Source organism: Trifolium pratense, linkage group LG4 (assembly GCF_020283565.1).
Source record: "Trifolium pratense cultivar HEN17-A07 linkage group LG4, ARS_RC_1.1, whole genome shotgun sequence".
Lineage (NCBI taxonomy): Eukaryota > Viridiplantae > Streptophyta > Magnoliopsida > Fabales > Fabaceae > Trifolium > Trifolium pratense.
This window is the reverse complement of record NC_060062.1, coordinates 50,321,821-50,338,032: the sequence shown is the minus strand read 5'-3', so window position 1 is coordinate 50,338,032 and position 16,212 is coordinate 50,321,821. Positions and strand designations below refer to the sequence as shown.

Genomic DNA, 16,212 nt, shown 5'->3' with positions numbered 1-16,212 from the left:
TGGTCCTGCGGTAGGCGCGCGACACTGGATCAGCGCCAATATGTTTTTTTTTTTTTTTTTAAAAAAGAAAGGGTATTTTTATCCAACTCAAAAGGTGCACCTTGCTAATTTAGACCCAACTGGGTCTAAATTAGCAGCCCCCTTTAATTAATACTATATATATTAATAATTTGTTTTTGATGATTTGTGTCAAATCAATATTATGGGTTTGGGTAGTATGTAATAGGTCCTGAGTTCGATTCTCAGCTCACTGTAAACCAAAAAAATCAATATTATTCACTATGTTTTAAATATAATGAATAATCAATATGAAAAAGAATAATTTAATTAAGTTATTATTATGAATTTAATTTAATAAAGTTATCTTCTAGTATTTCATTTATTTAAAATGAAAACCTAAACTTAGTATTTTTAACAGTAAAGCTCCTACTTTGGTAATAAAAAAAAGGAAAAACTAGTAAAACTCCTACTTTCCTCAAAAGAAATTAATATGTTTTTCTGGATATAAAAAATTAATTATATTAAACTCTTAATTTGCACATTAACGGTGAAATTATAAGACTAATTAATAAAAAAACAATGTAGGTTATACTCGTGATGATGCAATCCAAAGTATATTGGTTAACGAGACTTTTTTGCGCTACAAAGCTAAGTAAAAAGAAAAGAACAGAGGCAAAGAAAAAAAGAAATGATTATTACCTAAGCAAGAAAGTTCTAGCCGTGCAGCTTCGTAGAAAATCAAGAATGTCTTCCAGAGAAGAAGCGTGAATAGATAGATCAACATATGAGGAGGCTCTAAATTTTACTAAATCCACACATTGATTTTTCTCTCTAAGGATGTGACAAAGAGAGACATTTATTGTGAAAAATTTATCTTTAAACCCAATGCACATCGATCAAAAAGATCAATAATAAATTGAAGCTGAGAGTTCTTGGCCTTGCTGAAGATGAGGACATCATCTACAAAGAGAATGTGAGACAGACGAGGTCCATCGTCAAAGATGTGGATAAGGGGCTAGTTACAATGGACAACATTGTTGATGGCAATAGAAAGTTTTCCATACAAGGAATGAACGAGTAAGGAGACAAATGATCACCTTGCTTGAGATCATGATAGGACTTGAAATGAGACATTTTATTCCCATTCCATAATAAAGAGAAATTGGAGGACATACGCAATACATGATAAGTCGAATTGTAGTTTTAGGAAACCAAAATCGTGGAGGCAGAATTTAAAATACTTTCCATTAACATTATCGAAAAGTTTTATGAAGTCATAAAACACGAATATAAAAGATCTCTTCGATGAAAAAAATAGAACGAGTATAAAAGATCCCTCTTAAAAAAAATAGATTTTGTCAAAAGAAAAAGAAAAAAAAGTTATAGATGGAAAAAATAAAAAAAGATAAAATAAAAGTGTAATAGACATGGAATAAAATACCTAACCCTTGTATACGCGGCATATAAATTCCTTAATTCACTCCGAAATCACATTTTTTGTTACAGAGATCAAAACGAAACCAAACCCTCAATCCTAATTTCACTCTGATTCAGGTTTTCATTTCCTAAGCAAAACACTTCTCCGATTCTCAATCCAATGGCTTCTTCTTCCAATCACTCCGCCGCCGCACCTTTTTCCCCTCCGTGGAGCCAGATTGTCGCCTCCACCACACCACCTCCTTCCGCCGTAGCCGTCATCGACACTCCGGTCGTCACTTCGGTCAACACTTCTGCCATCGGTTCTTTGTCGGTGGAAGAAGACCTCGACAACATCTCCGGTGGAAACAATGCCGATATTGGTAAGAGACAGGTTTGGAGTAAACCCTCCAATGCTGCTGCTGCTTCCGTCATGGGTGCTGAATCATGGCCTGCTTTATCTGAATCCGCTAAGGCTCCGGCCAGATCACCACCGCCGCCGCCTCTTGAATTGGTACAAACTTCTTTGGATGCATCGACATCGACTCAATTGCAGGTATTTTTTTGCTCACGTTTTAGTTTCTTATTTATTACGTAAAAATAAATTAAATAAAAATAAATAAAGTTTACAATTTACATTGCTAGTTTTTTCAGTATATATTTAATTTTAGTAATTATTTTATTTATCATGTTAGGGTTTGTTGTAGTTGCTGTGTTACTAAATTGGTTTTGTTTTTGTTTTTGTTTTTTCTATATTATTTGCATATAACTGAATTAGTGGGGATTGTTATTAGAAGATCAAGTTTATTACTTATTTAGTGTTAATTGCAAAATGTGTTTGATTTTTTTATTTTTACTTTCATGCTATTTATGTTTTCTGTTTTTGGTTTGTTTGTGGAGATAGAAATTGATGACATTGTTTTGAGTGATGATTTTAGGGTACTGGAAGCATGCTTCCTACTCCTCAGACACAAGTTAACGATACTGCCAGTGTCAACAATGCGGTGCCGGGGCCGACTCACCAAAGACCTTATAGGCGTTCAAATTCGAATGTGTCTTCCAATGGATACCACTTGCCGCAAATGTCTGGGCCTCTAGGTTCTGTTGCTGTCCCACCAGGGTCCCACAACCAAACCTCTGCTCCAGAGGACCATCCACCGAGAGCTGGATTTGTGCCTAATTATCAACCGCAACACCGGAATTCATTCAGGAATCGGAATGGTGGTCCACATCCACGCGGAGATGGTTCTCACCATAATAACTATGGGAACAGGCGTGATCAGGACCGCAGAAATCAGGACTTGAATGCCCACCAGAGAAATTTTAATGGTAGAGACCATTATAGGTCTCCAAGATTTGTTCAACAGTTTCCTAGGCCTCCAATGCCTGCTATTCATGCTCAATACTATTACTATTCACCACCACCATCACCAATTCCGCCTTTTGGGGGCTCTTATGCATACCCTGGTATGCTGTGTTAACACTAAGATGGTATTTTATAGTTTATACTTTATGTACATGCTCTGATGATTATGCACATTAATTGCATTTACAGAACCACCAATACCACCTCCAATGGTATATGGTCCACCTCCGCCCATGGAGCCACTTCGTGGTGTTCCGTATGTGCCGCCACCGATACCACCTAATGCAATATTTATTCAACCTCCGATTACTGAGTTGCATACTAAGATTGTCAACCAGATCAACTACTATTTCAGGTAATGTTTGTACATTGGTCTGCTGCTATTTTTGTTTTATTGTTTTTTGATTTTTAATTGTTTTTACAAAGCTGAGCTTTTACCACCACTTGTCTTTTTTGCAGTAATGAGAATTTAAATAACGATACATATTTGAAAAGTCAGATGGATGATCAGGGCTGGGTTCCTTTAAGTTTAATAGCAGGTTTCAAAAAAGTAAGTTCCTTTGGGTTAACTGATATTTTCTTTGAGATGGGTCATTGTTTTGTTTATAACTCATTGATTATGTAGAGCAATATTTTTAAAAACTTTACATAATCAATCTACTGTTGAAGCATTAATTTATATCTGATCGGTATCTTCTATCTTTTACTGGAAGCTTCTTGTTATATTCTTTAGATACATTTTCATTAAGTTTATTCGGTAATGATTGATTCAATATGTAGTAATATTATTTTCATATTTTCATATGAGTTTTTTTGCAGGTTCCTCTTTTTCTTTTAAATTTTAGTTTAATAATGATGATACAAAATTATTTCTAGCTGGCTTATACTGAAAAGCTTGGGTTGAAATTGCTTGTTTGTGCTGGCCTTCTATGTAGTTCCTTTTTTATGTCACTCTTCCCTAAAATCAGAAAATATGAGTGGATGCAGGATTCTAATGAGAAAATACACACACACACCACATTTGCAAAAATCAAAACTTTATTTAAATAAAGCTTTAGTTTGATCCTTTTCATTTTCACTTGATTTGACTCTTCTCCTGGATTTTTAAATTGACGATCTTTGGAATATAGATGATGGTGATGTTAATGATAATATCAGTAATAATGTGGGTATTAGCATTGTTCACTAGATAATGAATGTGTTTTTTTTTGTCTATCAGGTAAAGTTTTTGACGGACAATATTCAGATTGTATTAGATGCTGTTCAAACTTCAAATGTTGTTGAAGTGCAGGTATTTTCCTAGTTTTAAGAATTTGAAATCGCAGACATTTTATCTGGTACTTTGTTTGTGAGGTGTATTAACCTTTTCAATTTCTTTTGTTTTCAATTTGTTCCTCTTTATTTATAGGGTGGCAAAATAAGGAGGCGGAATGAATGGATGAATTGGATCACACCTTCTACACAGATCCCTAATGTTACAGGTTCTCTAACTGTTGGACAACTAGCCGAAAACATCCAAAGCATTTCTCTGGAAACAAATAAAAGCAACACAACTGGAGGACTAGATGTTTCACAAAGTTCGAATAGACAATATCTGATTTCCACTTCTGAGGGTAGTACTGTTCATGGTGGCATTCAACGAAATGAAAATCAAGATCACTCTGCATCTGCAAAAAGTTAGACATGCAGCGGAGATGTTCCTTAAAACAATTTTGGTGGAGAATATTCTTTGGAGAGAGGCTGGAAGCGGGATCTAACATGTTCTGAATTTCTTCATACAACAAAGTGGGGCATGAATTCTCAAGGTATATAGTATAATGTGATTGAGAAATGGAGAGAAAATATTTTGACTTAAATGCAATCTTGGTTTTCACTTTTACTGATTCACAATTTTACTCCCCCATTTTTAATTCGATAATATAGTCACCCAGTTTTTAAAATTTCAAAAAAATTCACCATCATTGAATTTGGGGCTTATTTTTCTTGATGTGTCAAGTTGATAAATGAGTTGGCAAGTTATAGGGTGGTGTGACAATGCATATGTGGTTAATCATCTTATTTTCTTTTCCATATCATTAAGATTATTTTTAAAAATGAAAAAAAAAAATGTAAAACCTTGTAAAAATCATCCCTTTTCCTTTTTATTTTCCTTTTTCATGAGGTAGGTCTATGTCTTCCAGATTTTTGCTTTTTCCTTTTTATTTTTAATCTACTTTTAGCTTATAGAAAGAAGAAGAAAAATTCTAAAAAATATGCATTGTCACATCATTTAGTGACTTGTTAGCCTATTATTCAACATGAAACATCAATAAAAATAAGTTGAAAATTCAATGGTGAAAAATTTTGAAATTTTAAAAGTCAAGGGTCTACATTTTAGATTTTCCAAAAACAAAAACATTATCACATCATCTGGTGACTTGTCAGCTTATTATTCAATGTGATACATCAATAAAAATAAGTCCAAAATTAAATGGTCGAAATATTTCAGAGATGTTAAAAATGGAGGGACTATTTTCCGGATTTAGAAATTGGGGAACTAAAATCTTGAATCAGCAAAAATAGAGGATGAAAAGTGCATTTTTGTCATTTTATACATAACAGACAAAGACAAATGAGTTAAAACAGGCTCACAGAAAATGCACATTTACATTATCTCTGTCATGGAGCTAGTAGCATAACTGGTTATTACTTCTGCTTGTAATGGATACAATGTTCCTTCCCTGATTGTGGGAGGGTCGTTTGCTTTAATCCCACCCTTTTCTTTGTTTTGCTTTCCCCTGAATTCCCCTCAGCTGCTTTTTATAATCTTTGGGGTATCTTCTCACCAACTTTGGAGCATTATGTGTGAGATTATTATTATGGGTCTGATATGAATGAGTTTGATATAGCTACTGGTTCACTGAATGAAGGAGAAAAATGGAATGGAATTTCTGCTGACAGAGCTTGTCCTGCAACTGCTTTGTACAATATGATCACATCATATTTTGAATAACTTATATTTATACTTTTATGTTCTTTATTTTTTGCTTTTTTGTTTTGTTATTTATTTATTTTCTCTATTCTAACTTAGGCATAAGTTTGCTCATGTCTGATGTGAGCCTATTTAAACTTGCACTATCCAGATTACTGCTGTATAAGGTTGTTATTTTGCCAATTTTAGACTTGTACTGCTCTATTCTAACTGGTCTTTTATTATTTCATAATTCATACTCCTTCGCCTATTTTATTGTTGATGTAATTAGTTTAATCCATTCTTTTTTGTTAGTGGTATGATCAATTATTTGTGCTTCATAATGGAGCATGCTATTACTTTTTGCATCAAATTGTTCACTTGATTCTCATTTATGGTTAACTCTCATCGATGTATTTTTGGTTCTTCTCCGTTAACTTCATGCAAGTGAAAGTACTTAGTTTCTTGAAAACTCGCATCGGAACTTTATGCAAGTGAAAGTACTTTTAAAACTATGTTTAGTAATTTTTGGTGATTACTTTTAAAATGGTGTGGTGTGTTTGGCCGGAGTATAAACTTGAGATTTTTTATTTATTTATTTATTTAATTTTAAGTGTAAAATTCTGGTCATTAGAGTATTAGACTAGATAAAAAAAGGTCAATGTTTAGTAATGGGTTATGCTAACCGGTGCCTCCGGGGCACTGGTTAAGGAAACCAAAAAAGGAAATTTTTAAATTGAAAATAATACTTTTTAGACTTTCGAGGCGTTGACTGCACAAAGTTCAATGTCATATTACTATATTTGCTTCCTTAAACAGTGCCCCGGGGGCACTATTTAGCATTTTCCTTTAGTAATTAATCTTATTGAATTTTCTAGAACATAATTCTTATTCTATTAACTAAATCAAAACTTAAATAAATGTTAATTTAACATTGGTTTTAAACTATTGAAGAAACAATTCAAGTTAAAGGTTGCCTTGAGTTATTCCCTTCCAACCAAGCTAGGAATCAAACTTCTAATCATATACTTAAGAGGAACGAGACTCTTATCACCGAGTCTTGAACCAATTTGTTCTTGGCATTTTTTTACTTTAATTATAAACTAATTTAAACTATCTGATCTCAAATCAACGGTGGGCATTTACCACATCGTGAAATTTGTTGGTGAAATTCCTTCCATAGGGAATGAGAATCCAAGGGAATTCAAGTACTCTCGTTCTAACCAAAATAAGAGTTCAAATCTGACATGTCTCTATTCTAGTAACATTTTTGCCTGGAAAGCAAATATTGTCCCCATCAACCTCTGCAATTACAAGAATCTCTACAACAAGGTTCCTCACTAACAACACTTTCATCTTCAACCCCTTCCTTAACACACCACCACCAAACCCCAAAAAACATCAACAAAAAACCATGGAAGATGTTTGGAAAGACATCAACCTCCCTTCCTTAAACAACAATATGAACACACCAGTTTCTTCTCCCTCCTTAAAGACACCAACTTCTCTTCATTCCTCCATCAACCTTAACTCTCTACCTGAGTTTTATTTCGACCCTCTTGAACACAAGAACTTGCAATTAGAGCAGAGCCACCACCACACTAGTACGCTCTCAAATGTTGAAGATATATTGAGCAACACAATAGAAAGAAGAAATAACAGAATAATGAAGAATAGAGAATCTGCTACACGATCAAGAGCAAGAAAGCAGGAAAGCATTGCTTCCAATATTTTTATTTATATTTGTTATTTTTTTATATTCAGTACCATACTCTGCATATAGTTGTTGTTTCTTTTCTCTGTTTAATATTTATGATTTTTTTTTTTTTTTAATTTCGTGTAGGCTTATATATTTGAGTTGAAGAAAAAAGTGAAGAGCTTGGAAGAAGAGAATGCCAGACTCAAAAGACAAAACCATGTTTGTTTTATTCACTTTCTTTAATTGTGTTTTGTTTTATGATGAAAAAAAATTGATTTTAATCGAATTAATTTTAGTTAAAACTGACCACCGAACCAGATTAAACTGGTGGTGAAAGAAAAAAAAGTATCATACATGCAATAATTGTATTTAAGTGTCACCTTAATTACTTAGTTTTTTTTTACTTAACCTTAATTACTTAGTTAGTCATGTTATAGATTATTATTATTATCAACTAGCTTAAAAAATAATTTTTTATCAAAAATATTTATTATTTTGTCGTACAATATTTTTTTTTTCTTAGAACCAAAAAATAAAAAAATCTCTTGGTCAATTTTTTTCTTTCCATTTTAATGTTTCAGTAAATGATCATTTACCCCCTGCAAAATAAGGAAATTTTCGTTTACACCCCTGTTCAGATTTTTTTTCTGTTTACCCCCTTGCAAAAAATAGATTTCCTCATTTACCCCCCTAGGTGTACAGCAGGACATCTGACTGTGTAAATCTGCTGACGTGACTTGTATATGTGGAAAAAAAATCATTTATATTTATTTTTAAAATTCCACATCATCTATTAAAAAAATTTATAAAATAATTAAAGCTAAATTATATATTTGGTCTTAACTTATTTATTAATTTTATTTTGGTCGCTTAACTTATCTCCGTCCGTCAATTAAATTATTTTCCGTTAAAATTTTGACAAAACTCATCACTGTATTCATCACATTCAAACACTAAACCCAGAAACTCATACAAATTCATCACATCTATCATACAAAAAAAAACCAAAAAATCCAGAATAAAAAATTAAAAACTAGATGTGGCCGGTGACTTTGTTCCCTGTTCCTCTCTTTCTTCTAACAAGTTCATCTTTTTCTTTTCTCCTTCTTCTAGTCTACCTAAGTGATTGTTCGGAAGCTTCCTAGTTAACCATTCCAACCCCATCTTCTTTCTCTTCACAACTTCCATTTTTTTTAACCCATTTCTCTTTCACGTAAAGAATCTTAATCAATCATGTGATGGAGGAATTTGGGGTAATTTTCTTGCGATTAGAATTCTGAATCGATTATGGTGATGGGGAAATTTGGGATAATTTTCTGGGTTTAGGGTAGAAAAAATAAATTGGGGAATTTGGGGGAGTATATAAAACCTAATGGCTGTGAATTTTTAGGAATGATTTCAAGGGTTTAAATTTGTAGAAAAATTGAGAGAATCTATGAAATCCAGCAGTTACGATGATTTTATGGGTTTGAATTAGGTGAAAGAATAAACATTGAAGTTTGAAGTTTTAAAATTTTTGGTTTTTTTTTTTTTTTTTTTTTTTGTAAATGTGATGAATTTGTATAAGTTTATGGGTTTGGTGTTGAATGTGATGAATAATAGCGATGAAGATTAACGGTTTTGTCAAAATATAATGGAAAATGATTTATTTGACAGACGGGGATAAGTTAAGGGACTTAAGTGTAAGAATAAATAGTTAATGGAATAAAATGAAACCAATAAATAAATTAAGACCAAATATATAATTTAGCCTTAATTATTTTATAAAAATAATTAATAAATGACATGTACAAAAAAAAATTAATAAATGACATGGAATTTTAAAAATAAATATAAAATGAATTTTTTCCATGTGTACAAGCTATGTCAGCAAATTTGCACAGTCAGATGTCCTGCTGTACACTTAGGGGGGTAAATGACAGAATCTATTTTTTGCAAGGGGGTAAACAGAAAAAAAATCTGAATAGGGGGGAAAACGAAAATTCCCTTATTTTGCAGGGGGGTAAACGATCATTTACCCTTAATGTTTTTATATTTTTAATTTATTAACTGTGTTGTTTGTAGTTGTGTGCCGAAGCCAAGCAGCAGAGGAATGGAAATCTGTATAGAACATTAACAGCTCCATTTTAAGAACTATTTGTAGGAGCCAGCAATCTACTTCTCATGAGCCTAAAATGTTTACCCTTTGAAGTATGAACTATGAATTCATCATGATGTTATTTTAATGTTACCAAAAAAATCATCATGTTATTGTACCAGACAAATATATCGGTGGTTACTTGTTTATTGTATCCCTTGTCTTTTATAAGATGAGTATTTTATTTTCTATCTTAAAGTGGAGACCATCTTTTTAATATTAAATTATTTTGTCAAAAAATTAATATTAAGAACAAAGTATCACTTCTCACACTTTTCTTTTTGTAATTGATTTATTTTTTAGAAGCTGCCAATTTATTTATTTTAACAAAAATAGTCGGATCCTTTTTCAAAAAACAAATATTTACCAGCTAAAAAAAAAAAAAAATAGACTCTAGCGTGAAGCACCCCTTAGTGTATCAGTAACGAGAACTCATCTCGTGTTTAGGAGGAGACTTTCAACTAACAAATTTATCATCGTTTTGCCGATTCAAATTTAACAAGAAAATTTAATCTAAAATTTCTTTCCCTAAGATAATGAGCGAGAGTGATCTCCCAATTCATCTTGATCATATCCTCGGAATATTTGCAATAATAGTTAAGTAAGAGTGAAATGTATTATAGTCCTACAAAATAAGGTTGATAATAATTTGAGAATCTGAATAGTACAAAATTCTCGCATGTCTCTACCATCTCCTCGCTGGAAAATGCCACCAAACCCAATTCTAATTGATACATCCAAACAATTTTCATCTACATTCAAAATATAGTCATCCTCACACATAGGGTGCCAAATTATCCATCTGTTAGGATTATGACCAAAAACTGCAAAAAAAAAAACAAGAGGTAAATCGAAGTAATTGTCTACCGACACTATAACATTCTTGCTATATTATTTTTCTATTTAAAAAAATAGTAACTTGATTTTGGTTCTTTTATTTTCTTTTAACTATATTTTTAAAATTAGACGAAAATAAAAGAACCAAAATCAAGTTTATTATTTATTTAAAAAGAAATTAAAATTAGAAGAGAAGGTTTGTTATCTAGAGCCCAATTCATCTCCTTTTGAAGAACTACCCATTTTTAAAAAATAAAAACGTTGCCGCTTTGCACATTTTGAATCGCACTGAACTCAACTTGCCGGGAAAAGCAAAAATCTCGCCGGAAAATACAGACGGAGTTGGTCGCCGGCAGCTATAACAGTCAGGTAATCCAGTTTTCCTTTTTCCTTTTTTCGATAATGCGATTCCAGCGCGATTTGCAAGAATTGCGTGCCACATTCACAATTCGTTATTGTGGTTCGCTGATTTGCTTTACTATCGAGTTCAATTATCATTATTATTGTGTTAAAATCTCTAACTCTGCAATTAGGTTTTTGCAACGGTAAATCTTCTGAATTTTACTATGCTATCTCTTTCAGGTTTCTACATTATTATTGTTTCTTTCACTTGAAATGGAGAAAAATCCTGTAATTGGTTCTTCCAATGCAACAAATTCCACTGCATTTGGGTATAGGTTCTCCATTTTCAACAAGTCCTTTAAGTTTGCTCTTCGTTCTTTACTAACTTCATGTTCAAAGGAGGTAAATTCAATTCTAACTTCTTAACTCTACATGTAGTTAGATTCAGTTTTCAAAGTTGCTATATTTTGTTTTGATGCTTGTTTCTGTTTTGATTTTTAAAGGAATTTTTTAAAGCATTTTCAAGTTTTAACAACACCGAAAAAGATTTTCTTCATCGCCTATTTCTTCAGGTATGTTCTCTTGATATATATGCTTTCAGATTAGAAATATATTTCTGAATGTTAGATAGAGTTTTAGCCAAATAAATAAATGACAACGAGCTTGACCTAACTTGGACGGAGGGAGTGTTGACTATCAACAATCTTTGCATTTTAGTGTGAATTAAGTAAATCGAACAAGGTATTAGCTGTGTTACTTAAAAACATTTATTTAGATAGGAAATTCAAACTTTTTAAAGATATTTGTCGGTATCAAGTGTGTTTTTTAAGGGAACTATGTGTCGTGAACCAACTATCTCAAAACTCGATAGTTTAATTTGTTGGATAAACACATATGAATGGTTTTATACCTAATTGCCTCGTACAAAATCCTTTTTGGCTTAATGAATGGACAGTGCTTCAGTCCATGTTACCTTTTGGTGAAATTTAACTTAAAAGAACTAAGGCAATGATTTCTCAAGTGTTTAAGGAAAGGTCCTCTCAGCCCATACTGATTATGTTATCTGAATTCCCTTTATGCATCAAACCTTTCAGGTCATTACTTCTTTGCATGAAGGCATAGAGGTATGTTTGTTATAACTGCTTATTTTGGTGATGTCAGATATAGAATCTATTCCACCTCTAATATAAATGCTTAAATGGTTTTCCTGCAATAGTTCAGGATGTTGTCTAAAAATTACTTTTGATGTTTTTCTCATTTCAATTGTACCCATTTATTAATCTAAAAGTCTGATGCTTATGCTTCTTTATTTCAGATACTTAATACTGACTATTTTGTCTTCTGTGGTTTATGAGTATAGTAAACTAAATATATGTTTGGTAGCGTATATGATACACTCATGTGAAGTTCATAAGAAAGAATATCTTCCCCATATTCAGATTATTCTCTTGGGAACTTTGGAGCCTATATGTTGGAAATTTGATATATATGATTCTTTTGGTAAAGCCAACTGTTTTTGGTAATTGTTTTCTTTCTAAACTTCAACTGAAATACGATTTCTCTTTTAGAATTGTCCTGAATAGGTACGTAATGGTTGCTTAAATTATTTTTTTGATTCTTTTAACATGATAGGCTACTGATTTGCTGTAGTGGAAATTTTCTTCTCTTTTTTGTGCACACACATTCATGAAGATAGATTTGTCAGGACTCAAAAGCCACTTATTTATTTGCTTGTCTCCTGACTCCTGTAATTTGCATGATTAAATGCCTGAAACTATGCATACTGCAAGTATTTTTTTAGCATGTAATAATTCGCTAATACCATAATATTCTAAATTCTAAATGCTCTGTCAATTTTTACAGGAAGACTTTGAAACAATCTGTCTCAAAACGAAGGTATTGCTTAACTATTCTCTAGCTGTTGTTTTATTCTAACATTTAAAAACAAATGAAAAATTGTAGAGTATTGTGCCTGTTCGCTCAACATTCACATACTGCAATTGATTTAGGCTTGCATTCAACAATACAATTTATTATAAATTTAGAACTTTATTAGTTGGTTAAGAAATCAAACCTTACTCTGTTTGAGTTTTAACAATACACGTTAAGTTTTGACTTTGGACGGAGATATTCTTTTTAAATGTTTGTGCTATTAAGGATTTTATAGTACTATTCACAGTTATACCCTTTATATCTAAAGTGAAATAATTGGTTATGAAAAATTGTTGGCAAGCAGCAAGAAACTTTAGATTGAGTGAAGTCAAAGACCATTTTAACATTTTTTTTAGCCAACCACCCTTCCCCTTTGATGGGTTTCAGATCAAAGAACAGAGTAAAATTGAGTATGAAAAGAGAATTGCAATTATATTAATGAAAGCTGTGAACAATTACAAGTACTGCAATGGTGGAATGTAAAATAACAAAGATAACAAACCGATAACAATAGCTATCAGCCCCAAAAGCTCAAAGGCTCCCTCAATCACCAAGATGGTGACCCATTCTTTCTAACAGAATTCTTAGGTAGTTTATTCTCTCTCCCTCCTTCCTATTATATAGTAACTATCCCCTGAAGTTCATGCACTAAGTAGCCGCGTCAGCATCCTTTTATTCCTTTCCCCCTTCCTTTCCACACCTTAGGCTTGGGCCAAAGTCAAGGCCCACTTCATCATTCAAGTCCCTATCACCCTTCTTTCTCAAGTTTGATATATGACAGCAGATGGTATTTGTTTACGAGATTTATGGGCACATCAATGGCTGTGACTTGATTTGGAAATAAGTTTAGTTTCTATATTTCCCTTTTTTTGCTTTGATAATCTGCATTGGAAGTGAAAAAAATATACATGCTGCGATATTCTTCTGTATTCTAGGTGGAGTTGTATTTCAAGTTCACCTTTCATGTAGGTCGGAGAAACTCTTGATGCCGTAGAGGAAATTGTGGAAGAACAAGACCTGGATCTTTTGTTTTCAAATAGGTATTATCCGATCATGCATCTCAAGTATTTAACTGTATATTTTATCTGGAGAATGTTAACTTGTGCCCTTAAGGGCACATGTTAAGAAGATAAATGTGGAAAAAATTTATTGAACTTGTGGTGTATTCAATTATCTAAACATTAAATTCTTTGTATCATTAAATGTTATATTTCTATTTTTAGGTAGCTTAACATGTGCCCTTAGGGCACAAGTTAACATGACCCTTTAACAATTAGTGAAGCACAACTCTTAAAACTTGTGAAGTTCTCTCATTTGTGTCCATAGAGATTTTCCTTCATATTATAATTGGGGATTTATGAAGAATATTTTTAACACCATAGCTTTTTTCAATTTACTTCCTTTACATATTATGTACTGGTCATTGATATTACAATGTATTCATTTTTTCAACTCAGTAAAGAAACATTTATACAAACGCAGGAGTAACATAGCCGATGTTGCTGAGAATCTGTCTACGGCAAAGAAGAACGAAATCCAGCACTTAATGCATATGGTGCAATTGGTAGGTATACTTTTCGAATGCATCCACATCAAATTAGGTTAAAATGTACTAAAACAAATACTTTCTAATTCTTTTGACTCAACATTTTCCTTTCTTTGTTTATCCTGTTCAAATTTTACCTATAAAGTCTATACAAAATAATATTTCCTCTCTGGTTGTGGAGCTGTTTTCATGTTTTCTATTCATTCCAATTGAGCATTAATTTTATTAATCTCAACTCAAATTGGAATATCCAAAAACTTCCCGTCCATAGATGTGTGGGCTCCAGAAACAACTATTCACTTTACCATGGCCCTAGTACTGCCAAGCACTTTAAAGCTCATTGGATCTTTTTGGGTCTGCTTCTTGTGTTAGTGCTGGATGACTTCGGCACTGCCCTTTTATAAATGGAGCAACTTACCTCATCCTCACTTTTCTAAAAAGCTATGTATGGTTCCGAAAGTATACTTTTGGACGACACTATGTCCAGAAGTATACCTCTGGACGACACAAAATTTTAATTGTTTGCGTAAATTCTGAAATCACAAGCAAATTCACATATAGAGCTTAAAAGGTGGTCTCTTGAACTTGGAACAAACTACACAGTAAATTTGGCAAGGCCAGAACAAAAAGAACATTTTGTTTGAAAAGAATTTAGGGTTTGTTTAGGTCCATAGGGCTCATTTACTCTGTCAAAACATTTTCTATGTTCATTTCTTAAAATTTGTGTTAGTTTTACTTGTTAATAAGGAGAATAGGAGATGAGACTTTTAAAGTGAGTCATTGTGATGGTGAGAAGACAAAATGCTAGCTAGGATGATGCATTTCAGGAAATAATGAAGATAGCTCTTTTGACATTTTCATTGTTTCCAGATATGTAAGACAATTGTTAAGAATGTTTTTTTATTATCAAATTTTAGGAAATATTTTCACAAAGTAATAGGAACTTAAATAGTCGTCATTTTCATTTTTGTATTCTGAACCTTGTATTTTATTTCTCTGATCACCATGTCGATTTGTTAGGGAGAGGAACATAATCAAAGGCTCCGCAAACAACTTGAACTCCTTAAACAAGGCAGTCAAGCCTTGTCTGATGCTTCACATGCTGTTGAGAAGGTAGAAGTTTTCTTAATCTCCTCATTGATACCATTCAAGTGTCACAATATTATAATTACTTGTTTATATTATAGAAGTTCGTTTTGGGGGGTATTCTTTTTGCTGACATGGCGCTTCATTCTGTTAACAGATCAGAAGCATAAATTTAAATTATGTGACCAACAGTAGTGATGAGATGCATGGTGTATAACATTTCTAGCACAAGTTGTCCCGTAAATTCACCAAGTTTTCTATGCTGAGAGATCATCTCTTTAATGCTGTTGTGATGCTTCTGAAAATTCAAATATTAACCAGGCAATCTTAGCAAAGAATTGTCTTTGTATAGTATCATTATCAGGGCTTCAACTCTTTCTGTAGTTTAAATATTCGAGTTATGCGAAAAGAAAAATTTCTTGTTATCCTCAATCCATGGTTGTGTACTGCTTTTTGGGCCCTTGAATCGTGATCTTGCTGTCTTTTTTTCCTTTATGGTTTGTAATATCAATGTGTCTTATTATATGTTGCATGAAATTTATCTCATTCTTGTTGGCAAATAAATTTATCTCATTCTTCATTACATTATATGATTCATTTGACTCTTTGCAACTCAGTTTGTTGAAAAAAAATAGGATAATTTTCAGCTCTAATATTATAGTTAGAATTCTTGTAAATAAACAACATAGGATCGTCAAACTTAGTCTAATAAAAGTGAAAATCTGAAGTCATGTCATTTAGACATAGTATAGGGTGAAGGTGAATGTAGCCAATGGTCAAACTAGTTACATAGGAATTGTATATCTTGTTCCATAACCATACTTTTCCTCCCACTCATTCTTAATGCACCTCTGCTAGTGGAGTTCTCTAGTTTTTCTCATTTTCATGCAAAAATTATGTT

General features: G+C 32.4%; 3 protein-coding genes across 3 annotated transcripts; all 3 read left to right on the top strand.

The window, feature by feature from the left end:
* The first annotated feature begins 1,218 nt into the window (after positions 1–1,218).
* LOC123882385 (la-related protein 1B-like) lies at positions 1,219–5,993 on the top strand. The gene is made up of 6 exons (XM_045931240.1): positions 1,219–1,972; positions 2,355–2,883; positions 2,972–3,137; positions 3,242–3,332; positions 4,002–4,073; positions 4,191–5,993. The coding sequence occupies exons 1-6, from the start codon at positions 1,598–1,600 to the stop codon at positions 4,461–4,463; spliced, it is 1,506 nt and encodes a 501-aa protein (XP_045787196.1). The 5' UTR covers positions 1,219–1,597; the 3' UTR covers positions 4,464–5,993.
* A 986-nt stretch (positions 5,994–6,979) lies between these two features.
* LOC123882384 (protein FD-like) lies at positions 6,980–9,714 on the top strand. Its single transcript, XM_045931239.1, has 3 exons — positions 6,980–7,443; positions 7,576–7,650; positions 9,496–9,714. The coding sequence occupies exons 1-3, from the start codon at positions 7,147–7,149 to the stop codon at positions 9,559–9,561; spliced, it is 438 nt and encodes a 145-aa protein (XP_045787195.1). The 5' UTR covers positions 6,980–7,146; the 3' UTR covers positions 9,562–9,714.
* A 900-nt stretch (positions 9,715–10,614) lies between these two features.
* LOC123882382 lies at positions 10,615–15,848 on the top strand. Its single transcript, XM_045931238.1, has 9 exons — positions 10,615–10,774; positions 10,988–11,149; positions 11,251–11,319; positions 11,842–11,871; positions 12,611–12,643; positions 13,649–13,719; positions 14,162–14,243; positions 15,246–15,338; positions 15,469–15,848. Exons 2-9 carry the CDS (start codon positions 11,021–11,023, stop codon positions 15,526–15,528), a joined length of 567 nt encoding a protein of 188 aa, XP_045787194.1. The 5' UTR covers positions 10,615–10,774; positions 10,988–11,020; the 3' UTR covers positions 15,529–15,848.
* The last annotated feature ends 364 nt before the right edge of the window (positions 15,849–16,212 follow it).

Excerpts from the sequence above, each read along its gene's own strand:
- LOC123882385 (XM_045931240.1), top strand. The coding sequence starts at position 1,598 with ATGGCTTCTTCTTCCAATCACTCCGCCGCCGCACCTTTTTCCCCTCCG. Across the intron at positions 2,884-2,971 it reads GGGCTCTTATGCATACCCTG|AACCACCAATACCACCTCCA; the intron begins GTATGCTGTGTT and ends TTGCATTTACAG. Across the intron at positions 4,074-4,190 it reads CAAATGTTGTTGAAGTGCAG|GGTGGCAAAATAAGGAGGCG; the intron begins GTATTTTCCTAG and ends CTTTATTTATAG.
- LOC123882384 (XM_045931239.1), top strand. The coding sequence starts at position 7,147 with ATGGAAGATGTTTGGAAAGACATCAACCTCCCTTCCTTAAACAACAAT. Across the intron at positions 7,444-7,575 it reads GATCAAGAGCAAGAAAGCAG|GCTTATATATTTGAGTTGAA; the intron begins GAAAGCATTGCT and ends AATTTCGTGTAG. Across the intron at positions 7,651-9,495 it reads GACTCAAAAGACAAAACCAT|TTGTGTGCCGAAGCCAAGCA; the intron begins GTTTGTTTTATT and ends TGTTGTTTGTAG.
- LOC123882382 (XM_045931238.1), top strand. The coding sequence starts at position 11,021 with ATGGAGAAAAATCCTGTAATTGGTTCTTCCAATGCAACAAATTCCACT. Across the intron at positions 11,320-11,841 it reads TTCATCGCCTATTTCTTCAG|GTCATTACTTCTTTGCATGA; the intron begins GTATGTTCTCTT and ends CAAACCTTTCAG. Across the intron at positions 14,244-15,245 it reads TAATGCATATGGTGCAATTG|GGAGAGGAACATAATCAAAG; the intron begins GTAGGTATACTT and ends TCGATTTGTTAG.